The sequence below is a fragment of the Accipiter gentilis genome, chromosome 24 (assembly GCF_929443795.1).
Source record: "Accipiter gentilis chromosome 24, bAccGen1.1, whole genome shotgun sequence".
In the NCBI taxonomy this organism is placed as follows: domain Eukaryota; kingdom Metazoa; phylum Chordata; class Aves; order Accipitriformes; family Accipitridae; genus Astur; species Astur gentilis.
The window spans coordinates 16,732,916-16,755,864 of NC_064903.1; the positions used below are offsets into that span (position 1 = coordinate 16,732,916).

The 22,949-nt window shown below is 37.3% G+C and overlaps 1 protein-coding gene across 1 annotated transcript in view; it reads left to right on the forward strand.

The window, feature by feature from the left end:
• LOC126050255 (transmembrane 9 superfamily member 2-like) overlaps positions 1–17,975 on the forward strand; it is a 34,039-nt gene extending 16,064 nt beyond the window's left edge. The window contains exons 10-17 of the mRNA XM_049827902.1: positions 1,959–2,091; positions 3,702–3,821; positions 3,996–4,053; positions 6,561–6,720; positions 7,321–7,472; positions 8,962–9,073; positions 9,478–9,649; positions 17,354–17,975. Of these exons, the coding sequence (XP_049683859.1) occupies positions 1,959–2,091; positions 3,702–3,821; positions 3,996–4,053; positions 6,561–6,720; positions 7,321–7,472; positions 8,962–9,073; positions 9,478–9,649; positions 17,354–17,421 (975 nt within the window). The 3' untranslated portion in view covers positions 17,422–17,975. The remainder of the gene's footprint in view (positions 1–1,958; positions 2,092–3,701; positions 3,822–3,995; positions 4,054–6,560; positions 6,721–7,320; positions 7,473–8,961; positions 9,074–9,477; positions 9,650–17,353) is intronic.
• The last annotated feature ends 4,974 nt before the right edge of the window (positions 17,976–22,949 follow it).

The window sequence follows — 22,949 nt, forward strand, 5'->3', positions numbered from 1 at the left end:
TTTTGAGTGCATTTGCCAGATCAGGTGTTGATAACAAATGTAATACCAGCTGTTCCAAATTTGTATGACGTTTTCCTTGTTCTGTCAGGAACTAAAGTACTAAGTATTTATTTCTGCTTAGTGTTCACCATTTTGAAAACAGATGAAGATTTGCTTGAGATGGTACCTTTTAAATTCTTTTATTTCTTACTTAAAACTACCTAGGAAGAGTCTTTTTTCTGTCTGTCTTTTTCCTCAATAGCTTTCTCATCATAATCACAATTAGTTCAAGTTCAGACTTCCAGGAAAATGTGGTCTTTATGCTTCTTTAACCAAACAAACCTTTCTTTACTGGAAGAGCACTGATGTGTTGGAATTACACCTAGATACCTGTTATCATTTTCTTTGCAGGCATAGTTGGGTTTTTTTGTGGTTTGGTTTTTGTTTATCAAAGTGTTATCTTGTATTTAATAGTATTCAGTTTTTGTATTAGCATAACAGATGTCTGAGAGTAATTTCTAGCCAATAAATGCAAGCAGCTGTATCAGTGTTGCGGTTTAACCCCAGCCAGCAACTAAGCACCATGTAGCTTGAATGGAAAATTGGGGGAGAAAATCGGGGAAAAAAGTAAAACTCATGGGTTGAGTTAAGAATGGTTTAATAGAACAGAAAAGAAGAAACTAATAATGATAATGATAACACTAATAAAATGACAACAGTAATACTAAAAGGATTGGAATGTACAAATGATGCGCAGTGCAATTGCTCACCACCCACTGATCGACACCAAGCTAGTCCCCGAGCGGCGATCCCCTGCCCCCACTCCCCCCAGTTTCTATACTAGATGTGACGTCCCATGGTATAGAATACCCTGTTGGCCAGTTTGGGTCAGCTGCCCTGGCTCTGTCCTGTGCCAACTTCTTGTGCCCCTCCAGCTTTCTCGCTGGCTGGGCATGAGAGGCTGAAAAATCCTTGAATTTAGTCTAAACACTGCTTAGCAACAACTGAAAACATCGGTGTTATCAACATTCTTCACATACTGAACTCAAAACATAGCACTGTACCAGCTACTAGGAAGACAGTTAATTCTATTCCACGTGAAACCAGGATAATCAGTATGGGGAAGTCAAAGATAATCTTCCAGGAAAAAAAAAATAAATTACATAATCTGTCGCAAGTTGAGGTGCTCTATGTCATTTGCCAGTTTGGTCTGTATTCTTTCTTACCCTATTTTTTTGTGTGCTGTAATTCTAGTGATAAGCAGTCCATTGAACTAAACTCAATACTTCTAAGTTGAATAAACCTGTAGCTTTTAACTTTATGAGGAAGAGAGTGGTGGTCTTGAGAGGTTGTTTATTTGTGATCATGTGTGTTTGGGTTTTTTTATGAGGGGAGGTGTTTGTTTTGAGTGACTTTATTGAGAAGTTTTACTCTTCAGCAGTGGTTCCTTGGAGCCACTGGACTGAGGATCCCCACTGCATGCCATCCATCTGTTCACCTCTGGCAGTAGGATAAACAGTGTTGGTACTTGCCCTCGGTGATTCTAGAGACCAGACTTTCTTCTGGAGTACAGGCACCATTTCATTCTTTTCCAATATTGTCATTGAGACCAATGTGCTTTGTAATGAAAGCAAAAAAGATAAATGCTTGAACTAGATTGAAATGCTATAATCCAAGTTAAATTCAATGGAAGGCTTTGTTTTAGTTTTAAATTTAAAATGACATTATATGGTTTAGCTAATTACATTTTGTTTTTTCTTGCTCTGAGATGAGGATTTTCTTGATAAATCCTGCCTTTTTCTTTCACTGAACCATTAGGGGGTTATAAAATCAATGAGTGATGAATCACATGCAATTAGTCTGTCTTTGGATCTAAACTGGAAGTTAATCAAACTTTAAATATGCATTTTGCATCTTGTTTGTGTTAATTCACTACTGCATTATGTATCTTTGCTAAAGACATTGTTGATTTTATACAGGAAGATGCCCAAGAGGAATTTGGCTGGAAGCTGGTTCATGGAGATGTGTTTAGACCTCCAAGGAAGGGAATGTTACTGTCTGTCTTTTTGGGGCAAGGAACGCAAATTTTCATTATGACATTTATTACTTTATGTAAGTAACTTTTATTAAGGTCATGTGTTTGTAGTATAATGGTGTAAGAAAGATGCAATATTATGAAATAAATTATAGAAGTCTTCTTTTGGAAATGAAGTCCTTCCTTTAGTAAAATAAAATATTAATGCTCTTTCATAACAATAATCTAGATAGCTCCAGTAATGCTGTTGTAAGCGGTGTCATTCAAAACGTTGTGGTATCTGGGCTAGTTCAGATTTTTCATGATTGCAGAAATGAAGTGTCCTTGTTACAAGTTTCTTGTTAAAAAACAAAACCAGTTTGTCATGGTGTAAATTATCCAAGGATCCAGTAATGCAAGTTCAAAGACATGTAATCAAAGCTTTAATGTTCTCGGAACACTTTCCATCTAATACATTTGACACAACAGCCTGCAGCCATGCAGAAATATGAGCAAGAATGCATGCCAATGAAATAATACTGGCACAACATTGAGATAATATGAGAGCCTACCATGAATAGCTATATATCCATGGGATGATGTAACGTGTCACAAGTTGGTGTTTTATTATATGTTATCTATAAAGTATATAACCATCCCTTTTCTTACTGTACAGTAGAATTGGGAAGTGTACTGATACTTTTTACAAAATAAGAATTTTTCAAATTCTGTTCTCCAGGTTTTATTCAGATTTTTTTGTCTTTCATAGATGAGCTGGGGTTTTTTTCCTACTCATTACATGATGCTATAAGATTAATAGAATTTTCTTGATGGGCTTGTCTTTCAGTGTTGATCACAACTCTGTAACTTAACTGTGATGGTTTCCTGTGCAACCAGTGTAGTATAGAAAGAAATGGGGGGGAGGTCCTTTTTCTGTTTAAAAACAAAATTTCCCACTAGAGATCACTAACAAACTCCTTTCTGAGATTATCTCTGGGCTGGCCTCTACAATCAGTTCAGACACAGGCAGCCTTCTTTTAATAAAGAAGCTTATTTTCAAGACAGCACATTCTTGAGGAAAATGTTATCCATCGTGGTGGCTGAGAGCCTTTTTTGAAATTGCAAGCAAGTGACTCCATGTGTCTAAGATCGTCTATCTTTGCACTTATTTCTATCTTAAAAAACAAAAAAACACCAAACCAAAAAACCCACCAAAACCTAAAAAAACTCAACAACTTCCTCTTCCAACCAAAAAACCCCCAACGCTTAGCTCTGTCAAAGTTTTTGGCTTCTCCAGACCTACTGTTCTCAGATGTCATTTATGCCACATATTAAACTTCTGTTGTTACTTAGCATGCGTAAGTACTGACCGTGGAAGTTTACAGGAGGACTGTAGGATTTTGGAAGCAGACTTTTTCAAGCTGAAATTTGGTTCAGGTTCATTGTTCGTCTCCATGTGGCATTTTATTTTTCAGTCTTTTGGCTATGAGAAACTTTCTATTTAAAAGATGAGGGGGAAATAATGCTTTATTATGAATGGAACAGTGACATCAGGGGTATGGTCATGTGATGGGGATATATGAGAGCTTATGCACATAGTCTTCATTTAAATATCTGGTAGTGAAAGGGATAAACCTGTACAGTGAAATGTGTTACAGGAGGATTTTGACGTGTGTCCACTAATGACTAAATCTTTTTGTCTCTTTAGTCCTAGCTTGCCTTGGTTTTCTTTCTCCTGCCAACCGTGGTGCTTTGATGACCTGTGCAGTTGTATTGTGGGTCTTACTGGGAACTCCAGCTGGTTACGTGTCTGCTAGAATGTACAAGAGTAAGTATGTGCGTTTGTTTAATGTGACAGCAGGTTAAATTCAGAATTGCTTGGGTTAATATAGACCTCAGACTGGAGCTGGTGACTCAGGCAACAAATCTGCTTCTTGCTGCTGTACTACAAAATAGTTGGAAAAAGTTCTGAACTTGAAATTGTTTTTACTTTTTCCCTCAGCATTTAGAGGCGAGAAGTGGAAGACAAACGTTTTGCTTACAGCTCTGCTTTGCCCTGGGTTAGTATTGTTTCCCCTCGTTCTTTCCTTTATTCTTAAGTATAAATGAATGAGGTGGGGGGGAAGTAAATTATGATGCTTGTTTGTGTGATTATTTTCTTTATTGTTCTCCAAGTTGCTGTTCCTTTTGTATAGTGCCTATCTGCGAATATAAAGAAAAGTGAATTTTGAGGAGCTGGAGCCTAGTACTCTAGAATACAGCTTCTTAGCATCTTGTTTTGTAATCAGCTGTGGGGGTAGGAGGACTCTCTTGCAAGGTAGTGTCACAGCCTTTGAGAAGCACTGCACCAGAACATTAGGCATAGTGATGGGGTAATTCCAATTTGGTACTACAGCACTGGGTATGTTCCAGGTAATCCTGTCTTAACTGTTAATAGGTATGGTTACTTTGTTAGAATATACCTGGTTTTGTGGTAAATTTGGAGTGTTCGTAGAGCTCTTCTGTAAATTGGCAGAAACAAACCTTTAGGCAGAACCTCTGTTACCTTAGTTATAGTATCAGTGTTTTCTTTTAACTGTGTTACTGAAAAGGACACAGTTCTGGGTGAGAATGATGCAGAGATTCTCTTAAATGGGTTATAACTTTCATATAAATACAGGTAATGTCCAGTTTTGGATATGGCTGTAGCATGTATCATACTATGGCCAATACTGTCATGCTTGGGAAGGGTGATAGGTCTCCTACCTTTTGTTTTCTCATAGCTCTCAAGACCTTCCATGAGAATTAGGTCAGTGAAAAAAGGGAACAGAAACTAATTTCTTCTGCGAGTCTTCTGTATTTCTTGGTTGCAACTGAAGTTCTGTATTTCTTGGTTGCAACTGAAGCTACCCTTTGACAAATGTCCTTGGCAAAAGTTGAGGAAAAGGTTATAAATAATTTTTTAAGGTATCTCTCCCCCCAAAAAGCCCAGAATGAATAAAACATGATTTGGTTTTGAGTATGGTAGGATTTCATCAAATGAAATGTGATGCATTTGATAACAACTGAGTGTAGTATTTCTATGAGGAAATCTTATTTCTAAACAAAATGTGCTTCAGTCTCCCTGCTGTCATTTAGATATTATCTTGAGAGAGAAGAAAATATTTATCAGTGGAAGAAATACTGTGCTGATCATTTAAACTCCCAAATAAATTAAGTTTCACAGAGGAAGTAAAATGATTGGGGATGGTAGAATAGGAACAGATGTCTTGATTATGCTATGCTAGTTCAGTGAATTTGCATAATATCATAAACAGCCTAGGGCTGTTACAGTCTCAGTAGACTGATGGGAGTTCATATTTGCAGTATTTTTTTCTAACTTTGGAGGGGGTACGTGGGGTCTGTGTTATGAGCTTGGGCAGATGATAAAGATTAGCAAGACTTCTAAAATGGATTTGATTTTTATTTTTTGTTCAAGAAATGCTTACACCAGGGGTTGTTTGGGTGTGCTTATTTAACAAGTCTATTCCCCCAAACAGTTCTGGCAAGTGTAAGGCCTCTCCTAGGGAAAAAGGAGCCTGCCTATTGCTCTAATCCTTCCTCCTTCCTTTTTAAATTAAATACAGTGGAAGATGCATGTTCACTTCAGGGCAGTTTAAATTCTGCGTCAGGAACACTTTTTAAACAAAACCCAGACAATGGTGCACTTTGAAGGGGCCCTTCCTGAGGCTTAATTTTCTGTGATACATCTCTGAATCCATGAATAATGGAAATTCAAGCAGGCTTTTATATGGGGTTCCCTTGTAGTACGTTTTGCTTTGCTTTCAGAATGGGATGGGTTTGAAGTCTTCATCATATGTCTTGGAGTTGTTTTCTAGTGTTTTCCCAGGATGTTTCGAAAATGAGGTAGATGCACTTAACTGTGGAGGGAAGAACAGGTCCAGAGAGATGTCATGACTGATGCAGTCTTTATTTAAATTCTCAAAAGATGTGGGCTACTTAACTGTGTAACTGCGTAAGGTGTTGATACAAAGATTCTTGTTGTACGGAAGAGATTCTTGTTGTACCGAAGAGCCCTTTTTAATGCACCCTTCTGCTAGCGTGTTGCTGTGACACAACAGCAACAGGTAGATGTTTGTTGTGACAGTAATGTGTGGCTTCCTAAATGTGAGGTTTTCCTATCACTGTGTTTTTTCGGAGGGAATTTACTGGTTAGAAAGGACCTAAATAAAGGAATTAAATGACTGGCAATAATAGGAAAGGTAATTCAGATAGGAGGGGTTTTATATTTATTTTACCTTTTAGTATTCTTTGTATAGATCTTTACACTTGAATCTTTGTTACTTTTTGGTTTTGTGTGCAGAGTCTTTATTTAAACAGTGGCTTTACCATAGATTCTTGCATTATAGGCATTGAGTGTTGTAGGCGTTTTTACGTTAACTGAACAATTGCTGAAAGTAACCAGGACTGTTAGGGAATGAAAGATTGCAAGAAGCTAAATTTTTCTGATATGGACTTGTGTTTTTTTAATATTAACTGATATTTATTCTTTACTGAATATTTTAATATGTTTTCTGATATTTTTCAGGATTGTCTTTGCTGATTTCTTCATTATGAATCTCATTCTGTGGGTAAAAGGATCCTCAGCTGCCATCCCTTTTGGCACTTTGGTTGCTATCCTAGCTATGTGGTTTGGAATTTCAGTCCCCCTAACCTTTGTTGGTGCATATTTTGGCTTCAAAGAGAAGGTAGGGTTCTTTGAATATAGTTTTGAAATACACTTGTCTTCTGCAGTTGAGCCATTGAATCCCTAAGCACACAAGAACTGGTTGGATTGAAACATCTATGGCCCTATGACTGTAAAATGATGTTTTATTTTGTCATGATTTTGAAACTGACTGTATGCTTGTAATGTCACACTAAACTTTTTTTTTCCTGTCTATTCATTAGAATCAGATTTTAATAGTGCTCTTGGAGGTCTTGCTTGCCTTTTGTACTTTAGGAATACCTCAGCAGTTTCATTTTTGAAGTAGTAATTCAGAAGTACTTCAGTCCGTACTTCATTAGTTTGAGATAATGCCAGACGACTAAGAAAACATTTTTTTTATTAAGGACTGAACAGATTTCTTTCCTTTTGTTCTGACTTGGTTACTGACCACTAGTTGGAATATCTAAAGCATATGTGTTTTTTCCATATGATGGATATCAAGTTTGTAGTTTTCTTGTTTGGTAACTTCTGATGGCTGATAGATGAAAATAAAGTTACGTTTATCAAATCTTTAGATGCTAATATTAGGGAAAAGCAATCTTATTTATGATGTAACAATTTATCTTAATTTTTTTCAAAGCCTATTGAACATCCAGTTCGTACAAACCAGATTCCTCGCCAAATTCCAGAACAGTCCTTTTTCACAAAGCCGTTGCCTGGTATTGTGATGGGTGGTATCTTGCCCTTTGGCTGTATTTTTATTCAACTTTTTTTCATTCTGAATAGCATTTGGTGAGTATCACTTTTTTGTTGTTCTAGTTATGCTGGTTTGATAATAAACGAACAGTTGAGTTTGAACATCCCGAACCAATGAATATGAGGAATAAACCAATTCTTAGAATTTGTGATCTTCTTACAGACTTTTGTGGAATTTCCAGAATCTGCATATTTATTCCTGTGCTTAGAAATTATAAAATTAGTTGTTCTTATTGACAACTGCAAAGTATGAAATTTGACTCCTGTTTCCTTGTTTTATCTTCCTGGCTCTGAATGGCACAAACATGGTTTAATGCTGTTGTGGTTATGTGGAGCCTAATCTGGTGTGCAATTATATTATGATTTATGAAACTAATGTGATCTAGCAGTTTCAGCTTTTAAATGAGAATCAGGTCAAGAATTTGGGATTCCATGTTCTGCAAAACAAAGACTCCACCGCCTGTGAAACATCCACATCAGTCCTAAATCTTGCCAAAACCTAGTCGAGCAGATGCATGGAAAATTAAGCCAGTGCAATCTTTCATAACATTCACAATGTAAATATGAAATGTTTAATATATTGTTGTTCAAGAGAAAATATTAACCTGAAGGTGCTAAGTTGTCAAGGTGTCCTCTGTTTATGTTGAGATTTCTTACAGAACAGTTTTCTAAATCTATTCTTAAATGCAAATATATTTAGATACGTTAGCCTTTCATATTAGTCCTCAACAAAAGTAGAAACCGTGTAATGTAGCTATGCTGGAAAATGTAATCAGCTGGCAAACAGGTACACTCTGGCCTTTTGTAGTTGAAATTACTGATTTCCCAAATTGTTTCTCATTATTTATCTTACAGAAGGGAAGCATGGAAGGAACATGCAACTTCCACTCCCTCTGTCAAATCGTACACTTGCAGTATAATTGTCACCATCACTCAGTAAAGGTGTTTGGTTACTTCCCTTATCTGAATGACCCCAGATTAAAAGTAAACAAGCATATTTCCCTTGATTATTTTTTTGAGTGTTTTGGTGTTTGGTTAGTCCTTGTATTGGAGTCAGACTTGGTCAGGGGTTAGACTGGAAATGGAGGAGCACCTGGTTGGATGTAGTGAGGAGGTGCAGAAACACTTGGAAAACTTAGCTGCAGTAGTAGGAAGGAAGTGGGTATTGTAACTTGGGAAGAGAGTACAGGTAATGTGAGTGTTAAGGAAGCTAAAGGAGGCCTGAAGTGATAACCATTTCTGGAAGCTGCCTGTAACTGTTCTCTGTGAAAGCTGATTGAAGCTCATTTCAAGGGAATTATAACTGAGGACTTTGAACAGTAGTTTTATTTACAGAGTACATTCAGATAGAGTAAAAAAATCTTTTTATGAATTGGCCAGTAGTGCTATAGACAAAGTGCCCCAGTGGTGTGGATTTCTTTTTTTTTTTTAATTACCTTAGCATCTGGCCAGGTAACACTGTAAAGTAACTCAGAGAACTTCAACCAAAAATTAGACTCTTGTTTTTATTTATTTTTTATTTTAGGTCACATCAGATGTACTACATGTTTGGTTTCCTGTTCCTAGTTTTCATAATTCTTCTAATTACATGTTCTGAGGCTACAGTTTTGCTGTGCTACTTTCATCTGTGTGCAGAGGTAAAAAGTACAGTTTTGATGTAGCTACCACTTGTAGTTGGAAGATGTTAGAAATAGAGTTGAGGTATTCACGTGTATTGTGATGTGCTGGATGCTGTGAATGGATTGTATTGTCAACCCTTGACATGGCTGTTTTGGCCACGCTTCAAAATCCACTGTTTGCAGCAGATAAGCAAAAATAAACAGCCTTCATCTTAGAATAATTTCATGTTCATAGTGTAAGCAATACAGCTGAGTGAGAAGGATAAAAGGAGCTACATGCTATGTTGGAATTTTTCTTTTTCGAAGATAAATTTTGAAGAATTAAATGTATTTCATAAGACAATGTTATTTTTTTAACTGGATTACTTATATTCTGTTTTCTACCTGATGTCTCTTACTGAATGGTTTATTGTTTCTTTCAGGATTATCATTGGTGGTGGCGATCATTCTTGACGAGCAGCTTTACAGCAGTTTATCTCTTTATCTATGCAGTTCATTACTTCTTCTCTAAACTCCAGATAACAGGAACTGCTAGCACCATTTTATACTTTGGTTACACGATGATCATGGTCTTGATTTTTTTCCTTTTCACAGGTAAGTCCATTGTTCAAATTAAAATGAATGCAGGGGTTTCTGGTTTTGAAATGAGAAACACTAGGTGAAATTTAGACTATCTGAAACATTAAATACAATTTATGACTCTTTAGGCAGTGTTACTTTTATAGTTTGTGACACCACATATCACAGGAAGATATTCTTTAAGGGTTTTTTTTCCTAACTTGAAATTACATTTATTTACAGTATAATTAATTTTCCTTTATTGCATATTATTTTAGCAGTGAGTTCAAACCATTATATTTTCAAAGTGACGTTCTAGTTTACTTTGTATCAGGGGAGTTTAACTTGATTCTGGATTTCATAATTGCTTCTAGAAGCTCTATAGTTAGAGATACTGCACTCTGCATATGGACAATAAAAGATGTTTTCAGCTTTCCCTATTAGCAAGTGAAGCAGGTTGGTGCTGGGAAAAAAGTGAATGTTGGCAATAGAGAGCTCTAGTACTGTTAGAGGTGGTCTTACCTGCTCATTAAGCACCACTTCTTAATGGCAGGAATGTACTTTAACTGGAGGAACCTATTTGAAATATGGCTTTCCATTTTTAGTAGTCTTAACTTTTCTGATGTTACTCATGCAGACTAAATGTCTTCTACAGAATTACTCTAATGTTCATAATCATTTGGCTCAAACTATAATTTTGAGGTTGATTTGATGTGAAATCTCTGCCAGATTTACCATGTGTTAGATGAAATTAGAAGGTCTTTGAAGGGTACTGGCCCTTAAAAATAGCCAGGGGCATTTTATATTGGTGTTCATCATACTGCTGCTGGTTGTGTATGTAGTTTTAACACATGAAGTCAGATTTTCTTATGTATCACTGCTTAGCATCATGAAGTATTGCAGTGGTAGAACTAGAGAAAATGCTTGTTCATATGTAAGGGGTTGTTCATAAAACTAAACTTTGCATTCATTCCTAAGATTTGTAATAGAGGATCTCTCTGTGGATGGCATGATGGTTCGGGTTGTTACTTCTTAATATCTGCCTGATTATTGAAACCTGCTGTAATTACTTTGTGTTGGCTTTCTGAACTGCATCACTTAACTCCCTCGATGTGGTTAAAGAAGAGTGGCTAAAATAAGTAATGAAAGTAAGTCTTAGCATCAGACTTCAAGTTTGTCAGTTCAGCAGTGAGAAGGACCTCTTTCGTCTTTATTGCCTCTAATATTGGTTGATATGAGGCAAAAAAAAGCACTGTTCATAATAAAACACTGAAGAAAATTACTGTATGTGTTCAAACAAAGCGGTTACTCTGTAGAAATCATCTTTAACAAGGTTAACTGGCACTTATTGCTGGATTTTTATTACTGTTTGTTATTTAGACCTGTGTCTCTTCAAAAGAAAGTAAAAAAAAAAAAAAAGTTTTAAAAAGGGGGGAAGGGAGAAGAGGAGAATATAATTCTTTTAATTTTTAATTATTAGAAGGCAAACATAGACATTGGCTTATTGCCAGTTAAACCCCTGCTTAAATCCTGGTGAAACAGACAAGCTCCAGATGTCCTTTATATCTATATATATATTTTAAAAAACCCCAAACTATAGTCCAAAATGTCTTAATTACTTTTAAACTAAAGCAATATGTTAATATGTGTCTGGGTTTTAGCATAGGTTAGTTGCTATTCTGCCAATTTCAATTTCACTTACAAGATGCAAATTGGTAGAATTAAAAATATCCCTTTCATATATAAAATGATAATTGAAATTGTCATGGCAGCTGCTGAAACGGTATTAAAAGCTTCAGATGTGCTGATCCTGGAGCTCTTGATGTGGAGGCCAGTGAGGCCCCAAAAGTACAATAATAAACTGTGCTGCTGTTACTTTTGCAAGTGTCTGGTTGGTTTTTGGGTTTGTTTTTTGGGTTTGTTTTTTTTTTTTTTTAACATTTAATGGAATAACTAGTCACTACAAAGGTAATAGGTATAATAGGCAGTGTGTAATAAATGCTGTGATAAATTTCTTTCCTATATTTAGTTTGATGATTGATTTTGGGGCTGAAATGTAAGCCATTCTAGCTAGATGACTTGAGCAGACGACACCTAACTTTGCTTTGTTTTGTAAAATATTCCTTAATAGCAGTTGCTTTGGAAAATAAGGGTTTAGTCCTTCACAGGTTTATGGAGGTGAGGGAGCTTGCTAATGTAACTTCACACGCTGTTTGCATTAATAGTGTTCTTCCTGTATGTGTGTTCCCAAAATGGGACCTTGATCTGTTCCACTTAAGTTAGCACTAGGTATTTTGGTTTTCTCTATTCTTGCCTATTAGGTCTCAGTAACTGTGACAGAAATATAAAGGGCAGTGTTAATACCTCCTATGTGGTGGTGTGTTGTGTTACTGTGGACATTACAAAAGAGATCATAATGAATAAGTAAATAGGAACTGAATGCTTGTATGGCAACAACGACAATAATATGATCTGACCGGTGAAATCTAACAATTAATGTGCACACCCAAACAAGAGAATTTTATTTTAATGTACTAAGTGCAGCTAATCTTTCAAGAAATAATAAGTGTGGTTGAATGGGGATAGCTACATGATTACATGCATTTTATGCTAGGAGACGAAAAAATGCTGAACATAGTCAAAGCATGTTGCTTTACAGTGACCTCTATTTTTGAACATCATTTTCACTTGTGAGTTAATGCCATTTTCAAAATTGAGTTTTGATCTTCTGGGTAGATTGTGTTTAGAATCCAAGATTCTGAAGCACCCACCACTGTGCGGTGATTGAAACCAGTATGATACAGAGAGCTTTTAAGGTACATAAGAAGTATCAGCCAAGTGCAGAGTGCTTTTCTATTTGCTTTCTTACAATCTGTTCGTGCTTTGAATTCTTTTTTCTTCATTAAACAATAAAGCTAGAAGAAATGAATAGAGCAGAACAGTCTGATTAACGTATTTTGGCATTATTCTGTGCAATAATCCTTGTTTTTAATTTTGAATTTAAGTTAGTTTACTAATAACTTTCCCTTACCCAGTTAGATGCTAGCTTTCTGTGTCTTAAGATCTTTCTGTGTATAAGAAAACTGTTGCTGAGTGGTAGTATATATATTACAGACCAGAGTATTCAACAGTATATAAATTGGAGGACAGAAAGATCAAAAAACAACTGAGGTGTCAGTGTCTCTCTAGTAAGTATAAATGCATATATTGGGCATATTTTGCTTCTTGGCTAGCCAAATTACCTGAGACATCTTCACAACTGGGTTCTTGAATTTTAAATAGCTCCTGCAAAAATCATCTTTTAGCTGTACCTCCCTAGGATGATCAATGATGTACAGTGGGCTGCAGTGCACTAGGATGGCATCAGTTTCCTAGACTAGTATGGGTTATTTAGAAAGGCAGAATCTTAAAATATGAAGGTCACCCACTTAGGGAAAAATAAAAGTCTACCCCACAAAAGTAAGTTCTTAAATGTATGTAATTTAAATGCTTTTTCACTTAATTTAAGCTGGTGAGTGGTTAGGATTGGTTAAAGTAAACATTAGCCATGAAACTAATTTGTAATATTAGGTTAAAACAAACAGATTTTACAGGCTCAGTGGAGGAATTGGTGTCAGGCATGGTATCTTTGTGCTGTGTCATTTGATAGAGATGTGCATGTGAAAGCTGTAAAACCTTACAGTGGAAGGGATTTTAGATCAATCAGAAAATAATTTTAGAGGTCTCAACTCTTTCAACTAGTGGGCTTTTTTTGTTTGTTTGTTTGGGGGTTGGGTTTTGGGGTTGGGTTTTCTTTTTTTTTTTTTTAAATACTTGCTGTTAGAATTTTTTAAATGGCTTTAAAAAACACCTTTGGGTATCTGTTTTCTGTCATGTTGTGTTCATTGATGTCTGTCAGTGAAGCAATAAGCTGAAGCGGTATGCTCCTTGTTGATAGTGCTTCAAAACTTTGGTTTCAGTTTGGATGTGTTTTGAAAGAAACAAATATAAGCAAGATCCTAGGGTGGTCTTATCTAAAGCTTACCTAAATAGTCCTGCTATTCTAATGAGAGGCCCATTTTAAGTAAGGGATGATTCTAATTTTGCTGCAAGATGTGCTTGGTAAAATGCTCAGGATTGAAGAGCTGAGTATGCTTTTCAAGAAAATACATTTTAAGCCATGCTACTTGAGGTGACAAGGTTGTATTTTAACTAGTGCAACTAATGATGGTAATTTTACTGGGTAGAGCCACAGTTGTAGGAAACTGATCACACACTTATCTGTATTTTAAGATTGGCCTTAGTCAAAGTAGTTAAAAAGGGAATCTGAGAACCTGTTATGCTGGTCAGCACTGGCCTAAAGATCCAGTATGTTGATGTTTTCTGTACAAAGTGCTAAAATTTGGAACAAGTGGCAAAATTCTGAAATGAGCTAAAATGTAGAAAACATATTCTAGCTAGAATTTTCAAACAGGCCAAACTAGTTCAGAGTTGTTCTTCTTCCCCAATCATTATTCATTTTCATATCCCTTTCTGGTTGGGATATTTACTTCTGTACAGAAAATTGGAAGCTTTTTGACTGAATTACTTTTTGTGAACCTCTTAGCAGTTCATGGAATCACAAGCACCCCCAGGTCTGAGGTGGAAAAACCACTGAATTTCAGTGGAACCAAGCAGTGTACTCTTATGTTCTTCAAAAAAAAGTTATGCTCTTTGCTCCAGTACCATAAGCAATCCTGTAGGTAAAGCAACTCTACAACTTAAAGCAACTTATAAATAATGTTTCTATGTATTAATACCCATTTTGTAATATCAACACAACTCTGTGCTGACCTGAGCTTTTGGAAGTTCCTAGTCTGAGTGTTTGGCCCATGGTAATTAAAAAAGAGAGCACTAAAGGTGCCTAGTTGATTTGCTGTGATTAATTCTCACTTCTAGATCTGGAGTTGGATTCTTGAGGTAGATTTTCAACCTAGTTGTGATTCTGCCAGCACCTTTAAACCATTCTGATCTTTGAGCATGAAGTATACTGTTTAGGAGAAGTACTTTTGGGGTCCTTAATTTGATGCTGTTTTTGAAGTTGCGGGTCCATAGAGGTATCCACATCTAGAATTTCTAGGATAGAAATTGTTCATGGGAAGGAAGAAGAAATTACGATACTGCTAAGCCGTAGTTATTGATGTGGAGGTAACAACAGAAGGAAACTGCTGACCAGGGAGGGTACTGACTACATGTGGCTGTATCATGGTGATGAGTCTAGCCTTTCTCTCCTGAGCTTATAAGTTCATGGTTCAAATCTGGTGTCTGACAAACATTACCACTTACTGCTTGTGTTAGGAAATAGTCTTACTCTAGTTCCACTACATTGGCAAAATTTCTGATAAAGTTTAAGAAAGGAGCAGGGCTACTTGGTCTTTGATTTGCTAAACAGACTTTTTTAGGAGGGAAGTTGAAAAATCAATGTTACTGAAACCTGTGAAAATCTGTTTATAGATGAAATGCTTGTTCACAGTAGGAAGTTGTCAGATTCTGCTATGAATGAGGCCATGTTTTATAGAAAGCTGGTGTATCAGAAAGATTCAGAGTGACAAGGATTGGAGGAAAATACTGTAGATTTAGAGGGTGTTCCCATATTAAGTTATGGCATGCTCAGAAAACTGTGTGGAAAATCTCATTCTTGTGTTGAAGGTCTACATTTTAGTTATGATATTACAGTTTTGTTCTAGAACAGCAGAGAGATTTTTAAGATATCTCATCTGTTAAACATTTGGAAGAGCATTGCTTTCAAAGCCATAAAAGGCTCAAAGTGGGCTATATTATAAAAACAACTAGAAAGCAGATGCTGAGAACCATTATTAGGAAAAAACCATGAGCGTAAGGCTTAGAGTAACAATGCTGATATTGGAGTATTGGACACAGTAGGAAGGAGTGAGAATTGACCATAAACTGCAAAGACTTAGCGATGTCAAGCCTACAAAGGAATTAAATTCCTTCTGTGGCTGGTGTCTGATCTCCTATCAGCAGCAGTAAATCTGCCGTCTCCTACTGTTTCAGAGGATGATAACTGCAAACTTGGAGGGAAAGGGTAATCTGTGGCATATAATAGTAGGCTGTCAAAAAGCCTTTAACTGCAAATATACATGGCAGCACAAAGAATACAAGAATTGGCATATAGATAATAAGCATCCAAAGACAGGTTCCTCACTTATCAAATGTGTAGATGTGGTCTAAAAGACAGAAATGTAATGAATGTAGAAAAGACAAGTGCTTAATAAAGAACCTCCTAGTTAGTAAACCAGTCACAATGAAATAGCAAAAAAAGTTGGAGCTGATGTTAAATGTGGGCTGTACAAACAGAAAAGGATGAAGGTAAAACTGGAGGAGCTGAGTGCATGATCTTGCAAGTGCCTATAGTGTAGCTGGTAAGGGCTGTCACAGGGCTGGCATGTAGCTGAGCCTCTGAGAGTGAATTCAGCTGAAACTGAGACCTTCCCTTTTTCTAGCTGGTAAGGCTTAACATCTGTGTGGCAGTTTACCCCTAGGTAAAAGCATGAGGAGCAATGCATTGCTTCCCTTAGAGGCTTAAGACTTAATTAATTGTATGGTACTCAATGTCTCCTTGCATACTAAGTTCCTAAAGTAATTTAAAAATAAATGTGATGGATAATGTCTTTGCAGTTGCCCCATAATAGTGACTGCGGGGTGCAAATTACAGACTTGTTCTTCAGCTTAAAAACAGAAAATTGGTATAGAATAAATCTCATTGTGTCACCTCTCCATCATCTTACTCTATATTGTGCTAACTGGAGCCACAGGACTTGACATGTGGCCCACAGTCTTTCTGGAAGGTAGTTGTGGGGTTTTTTTCCTCCAATTGTTGGGTTGGGTGACTGAAGAACTGGATTGGTAAGAAATTAAGAAAGGCTATACCAAACCAGACCACAGGTTCTGCTACCCAAGCACCCTAATGGCAGTACTCCCAGGAAGGGGTGTGAGAATAGGGGAAGCACTTACTGGTGCTTTCTCCCAGCCTCCCATCAGCTGTGGCTCAAGGGCTTTTTTTAGCACTTGAAATGGTGTCTCTGTAATTAATAGCTTTTGGATTTCTTTGTTCATTAACTTGTTCAATTGCCCAAACTAGTGTATGTTTCTTTTATCTATAGTGGCCTGTGACAAGAAAATCCGCAGCTTGAATATATGTTACACAAAATTATGTGTGTTGGTTTGTGTCACTGCTAGTTTCATTTGATGCTTGCTCCCAACTTCTATAGCGCTCAGAGCATTGCATTAGCAAAAGGAAGTAACAAGATAGAGTAAGAAGTTTCATGTTCTGGAGTATAAATAGAGCACAATGAGCAGAAAACCAGGCCAGGTGACTTTTCCCAAGGCCTTGGTTTATGTCATAATTCATATGTGGCTGTGAACTATTGTAGACCTAGAAAACCTAGGTAAGTGTTGACTTTGTGTGCATATAAAAGTCAGTTTCTTAAATGGTGCTGTGTGCCTACTAGTAGTGATAGTAGCATCACCTTCAGTGGTTTAAATGTACATCAAGCAGCCTGATCCTAAAAATCATCTTTGATCTAAATCAATAACTTAGCCTAGGGATGAATGTGTGTTGTTAAATTTAACAAGTGCTGTTATTCTGGATAGTTAGCTGGATTACAATGTTATATTCTGTCCTGCTGGGAAGTACTTGTTAGATTTTTCTCTTGGAGCAAACTGGAAGATAAACTAACCATTTTCACTTTCTCATTTTAGGGACTATTGGATTTTTTGCCTGCTTCTGGTTTGTAAGTAAGATTTACAGTGTTGTGAAAGTGGACTGAAAAGCTTCAAAGTGTCTTTTGAACATATCTCCCTTGCTGTTTGATGATTTTTACCATGTATTGAAAAACATCCTGTGTAATTATTCTAATTTGTAAAAGCTGAAGCGCAGACTACAGCATAAAATACAGATTTTTATGGAAGGAAATGGCACCACTGGAAAAATGTTTACATCAGTATACTCATTGAATATGTTAATTCTAATATTTCTAAAAATTATATCCACAATTTGATTTAGGACAAATAAAAATTCCATGAACTAGTTTATTTGAAAAATGAGTGCATTATACAGTCCTCCAGCTGAAATTCCTTGTGATTTTTTTTTTTGTTGTTGTTACCTCTTTTGGTTACCATTTATATACCATGAAAGCATAGGACTGTCAAGTAAATCTATGTAAAATGTGAATTTTTTTAACTTAACTATGATTGTACATATTATCCTGCACCTTCTTTACAACTAGATATCTTCTTACAAATGTACATGCATTTAGTGTAATGTAGACTTTATTAAAAATACCGACACTGGTTTTTGTTCAAATAAAACTGCACAACTCTAGCTGACTTGTTTCCTTTCTTGTTAATTAGGCCTTCACTACTTGGACACAGATCACATTAGTTTGACCAGTTGATAGGTCTCAAGTTTTATACTGTTTGTAAGCAGTTTGGCTGTGACTTTGGCTACAAATTGTCTATGCAAGCAGAAGGACTGGTAGGTCACTTGAATCCATGGCTGTAGGATGGGTAGGGGCTTCTGAAGCTGCTGCTGCTATTACCTGTGCCTCAGCTGTGTGCTTACTCTAACTTTCGCCCAAATATTTTTTGTTGGGCAAATGATTACTTTCTATCAGAGAGTGAAAGATACCACCTTTTCCTTCCTTTATCCCTCTGAAAGACATATCTCTCTGTTCTTCATCCTATGAAGACTGTGTGCAGCTTGTTGGGAAGTTTAGCCATGAGCCTAGTGGGCTGAGGAAGGGGTGTTTCTTAAAGGTGAAGCCTTTCTTCTTGCTCTCTGCAGAGTCTGTGCTTAAATCCTGGATTACATGAGATGGAGTATCTTAATAGCCTCTTCAGTTATAAGATTGCAGGCATTCTTCTCTCAGCAATGTCAAGGCTTTAAAGAGGCTCACCAAAATCTTGAATTGCACTTGAAGCTGAGCAGAGAGTCACTGCAAACGCATAATTCAAATGGCTATGTTACTGACCCTGTTGGAGATATGCGCATAAGGGGATGTTCACTCAGATTAATGGACAAAATACTCAAAGCTTATTAACTGGCATATGGAAACATTCATCGCTGGAAGCTGCTTTTCAATGTCTAAGCCCGCAATTTAACAAGGCCCAAAATGACTCCTTATCTTTTCGTAGTCATACAAATACCAGGTAGTTATAGTTAATGTTTAATGTCTTTTCCAAAATATAATCTTTGGTATGAGGATTTCAAGCCTCACCTCTGTGTAGTTGTTCCTACCAGGTTACTCAAGTGTGGGACAGATCACCTGGCTAAGCTGGGATGAGTACCAGGCTACATCTTTTGAACAGTGCCTGTGGCATAAAAATGAGGCTTTAGACAACTTAATAAAAAGAGCCAAGCGTTCCTGTACCAGGAAGAGCTGGCTACAATAAAGATTGTTTCAAGTGAGGTTCAGGTATGCCTTTGATGGCAACTCGGCCTTCCACTTGGTTTTCCCCTCCTACCACCAAATCTCCATTTCCCTTCTGTTTGCTCCCAGAGGTGGAAAACTTCAGAGGTGCCATTAGAGAAATCAGCTTGCCTTTATCTGCTGGTTCAAGAGCACCATTCACTATTAAAGATTTCATGCTCATATTGAAATTGGTGCTGCTCTGTTTAAAAAGGTCCTTCCTATTAAGTCTTATATTTAAAGTTGGGGGAGGGGGGGATTTTATTGGATACTTAAAAAAAAAAATTAAAAAAAATTGTTGTCTGAAGCTGCTTTTGAATTCTACATGTTCAAAGGGAAATGAATTCTTGAGAGAATTTGGAGATACAATTGCCATAAACTCCCAGCAGGAAATTTTGCCAGATTAATAAATATGGATTTCACAAGAGGCAAAGTAAAATGAGTTGTAAAATTGTATTTATGGTGCTTTCACTGTTTTTACTGTGACTAGTAGTGAGCTAAAAAGTAGAAACTGGGTTAAGCAAGTTTCTGAAGCTTGCCAGTAATCTAGAGCCAGAGCCGTAGCAGTAAAATCAGTTTTTCTCATGCAGTTATCATCAGAGAACTTGGTTTGGTTTTTGTAATTGGCCCCATTCACGCAAATCTGGCATAATTTGTAATTCAACAGTCTTTGTGGTGAGACAAAATGTTGTGGAGCAATAGAGTGTATCTAAAACAATCAGAAAAAGGCTTGAGTTTTGGTCTCATTTCTTCAAAATGGATACTGTTGTGGCAAAGGCAGTTATTCTGCTGTAATGGTCTGTCATGGGCTGTATGTTTGAGTATAATTAAAGTAAATTTTAAGGATGCTCTTTATTTACGTGCTACAGGGATGATCTGGGGCAGGCAGTCTCATGACTGACTTAATACCTGAGTGGTGGCATGTTTTGAAATAGTTTGTCCATTGTTGTTTTTCTGTCTGTGGACACCTGTGAGATTTGCTGCTGCACTCCCCCTGGTGAAGAGACAACTGCGCCCATCATCTCTTGAAGCCTTCTACATCTATATATTTTTGCTGGCCCCAGATCTAAGATTTGTGCTGTTTGCAGAGAATCTGAATACAAGCCCTCAGAATTTTCTGACATCTTTTTTTTTTTGACCAAGGAAAAATTGCAAGCTGTCTTTTGGCTTTGCACTTATAGAGAAAGGCACTAGGCTGTAAGTTAAATATGAATTGTTATGAGCATGTATCAATTTAAAGGTGGTGTAAGCCCTAGCCAGAAAGTAGTAGACAAACTTCTGAGTTTAATTTTGAGTGCAGAATGGGCTGTAATAACATGGTTTTCCAGTGACTCTCAGTGCTCTTTTTGGGAGTTTTTAAACTATGGGTGAAGATCTTGTCTACTCTGTGTTGAATCAGCCATGGATTTTTGAAGATGAAATGGTCAGTGTGGGGACACAGATGTTTTAAGTACTTAGATTACGAGTAACTGGTGTCTGATCTCTAACCCATTTTATATTCACTTATAAATAATAGCTGTCATGTGGAAATAACTGTTATTCATCTACTCTCATTAGAACAATGGGCTTAGTAAAGCATTCCCTATCCTGTTGCAGATACTCGAGCCTTCCTGCCCTCTTTAAAAAAAAAAAACCAAAAACATTAGGCTAAGATTTAGCTTTTCTGAAGTGTGTGTGTAGGCATCTACAGTGCATTTTTGTGATGCTCCCAGTAACGGACTCACAGCAGATGAAGTAAGCATCTCCTGTGTAAGACTTTTTGTAATAACCACCCAAATCCAGGAGACTTTGTAGAATGTCGTGTTTGTCATATTTTAAGTAAAACTTGACAAGTTACAACAGCACCTCAAAGGAAGGAGGGATTTCAGTGCTGATGTTTTACATTTCATTCCGCTTGCTTGAGCAGTGTTGAACAGATACAGCCTCATCTTCATTCCTGAATGTAAATGCCAAGAACAAGGCCATGCTGATGTACAGCGAGGGTGGGAGTCAGGTGCAGTACGTATATGGGATTGTAGCCCATACCTATGTAAATGTCCTTGAGGACTATAAACAGTGTTGCTGTGGGGGAGTTGGGAACACGTGGCGTACTCGTGATTAGTTGTGATGGAAGGCTGTTTGATAACAGCAGTAAACTTGTCTTCAGTGGCTTGCTTAATGTTACTTATACCAGTTGTGCTTTTGTGTTTGAGAACACATTCCAAGTTCACGTTTAAAATTTGTCTGAGAATTAAGTCTGCTATGCCAATAGCTTGAAAGTTTACAGAGATCTGTTGCAAAGGACAGAGGGAAAGAAAATTTAAACCAAGCTTTGCCTGCAGCTAAATGCTAGTACAGACCTGGGATTTCTTCTGAAACCTGTGGGTGAGATCTTTAACAGCACTCACCACGTGAAGATCCAACTGTGAAAATCACACATAAAAGAAAGAATATTAGGCTTTTTGCATCGTAAGGATTGGCGATAAGACAGATGGTTGCTGAAGTGGATGGAGAAAGGTTAGGTCATGCTGGTCAGAAACTCTAAGGAAAGGATGATTCCTAGACGTGCGATTTCCTGATGGAGATCTGTCTTCCATAGTCTTACACCAGATGTTCAGATGTCCAGTTCCATTCCCATGAGCTGTATCACCAGAGCTAATGGAAATAAAGTAGTAAAGTTCAGTACAGGTGTCACTGTTTCTCTGACCAGTCTTATGTTCACATTTTCACTTGCAAGCAGGAATTAAATCACTGCATTTCTACAGAAGAGCTGCTGGTGCTTCTGGGCTAAGAATAGAAAGATGAAGCTGCTGTGCTCTTCACCTGCAACTATGACTTGTTTAACTCAACTAAACTTAAATCTAAGTCTTAAAAACAGTGTCTGCTAAACTCATGTCATGGAGCTGAGTTATTTCAATATTCCTATTTTTATTACATGTGAACTGTGTCTACTGACCATTATTTTTAAAAATAAAGACGTGCAGGTGGCTTTGAGTTATGTGGCCTTCATTTTCCATTTCTCTTTCACATCCATTGGGGACACCATTTTGCCCTGAGCAGAGCTCCTCCTGCCAGAGAAGCATGAAAAAGACGGTCTGGCTTTCCAGTGCGCTTCTGCAGCCATGGAGACCAGGAGGGTGTCCCAGAAGGTGCAGGTCTTGCAGCAAGCGCCCGAGGGCCCAGGTACATGAGAAGAGGTCAAACTGGTTTAGCCTCTTTGTTAAGTCAAAAGTCACAACTTGACCGCAATGCGATTTGCCTGTGGAGAACGGACTTTTTTGTGGCAAAGAGTGGGTGGGAAGGGGCTTAACTGCAGCCTAGGCTTTCCCTTAGGATAATAACCACTGATGCAACTCTCTTGGAGACATAGTACTTTCTTCTTGGTATGGTTTCCCACCCGGGTGGGATGTCTTTGACTTTGCTGGGATAAATCAGGATGGATGTCTTTCATGTCCTGTGGAGATGCTGCAAGCCTGTACCCAAAACTTCAGGTCAGGATCATCGCCTATTTTGGTATCCAAAGTAACTACAGTTAGGGAGTTCCCAGTATGGTACTTCATCTTCCTAATCTAGATGCCTCTTAAGTTACAAGCCACACACGCTAATTAGCTTTGCTCATACAAACTAGGAAGCTCTTAGACTTTTTGTGAAGTTATTAGTGCCAGGATTTTTAAGGATAACATTAGTGTCTGTGGAGTTTACTCAAGGTAATTTATGTTCTATTCGCAACTCAGGGAAAACTCTTAGATGTTTGACATCATAAAACAGTAAAACTGGGAGATTTATTACAGGGGCAGAAAGAACAGGGCCCTTGAGCTGCTTTGTTTATCATAAAAACTCGGGTTAATCAGACGTGCACATGTGCCTCCCATATTTTCTGGTTTTGTTTCCCTCCTGTGCTGTTCCTT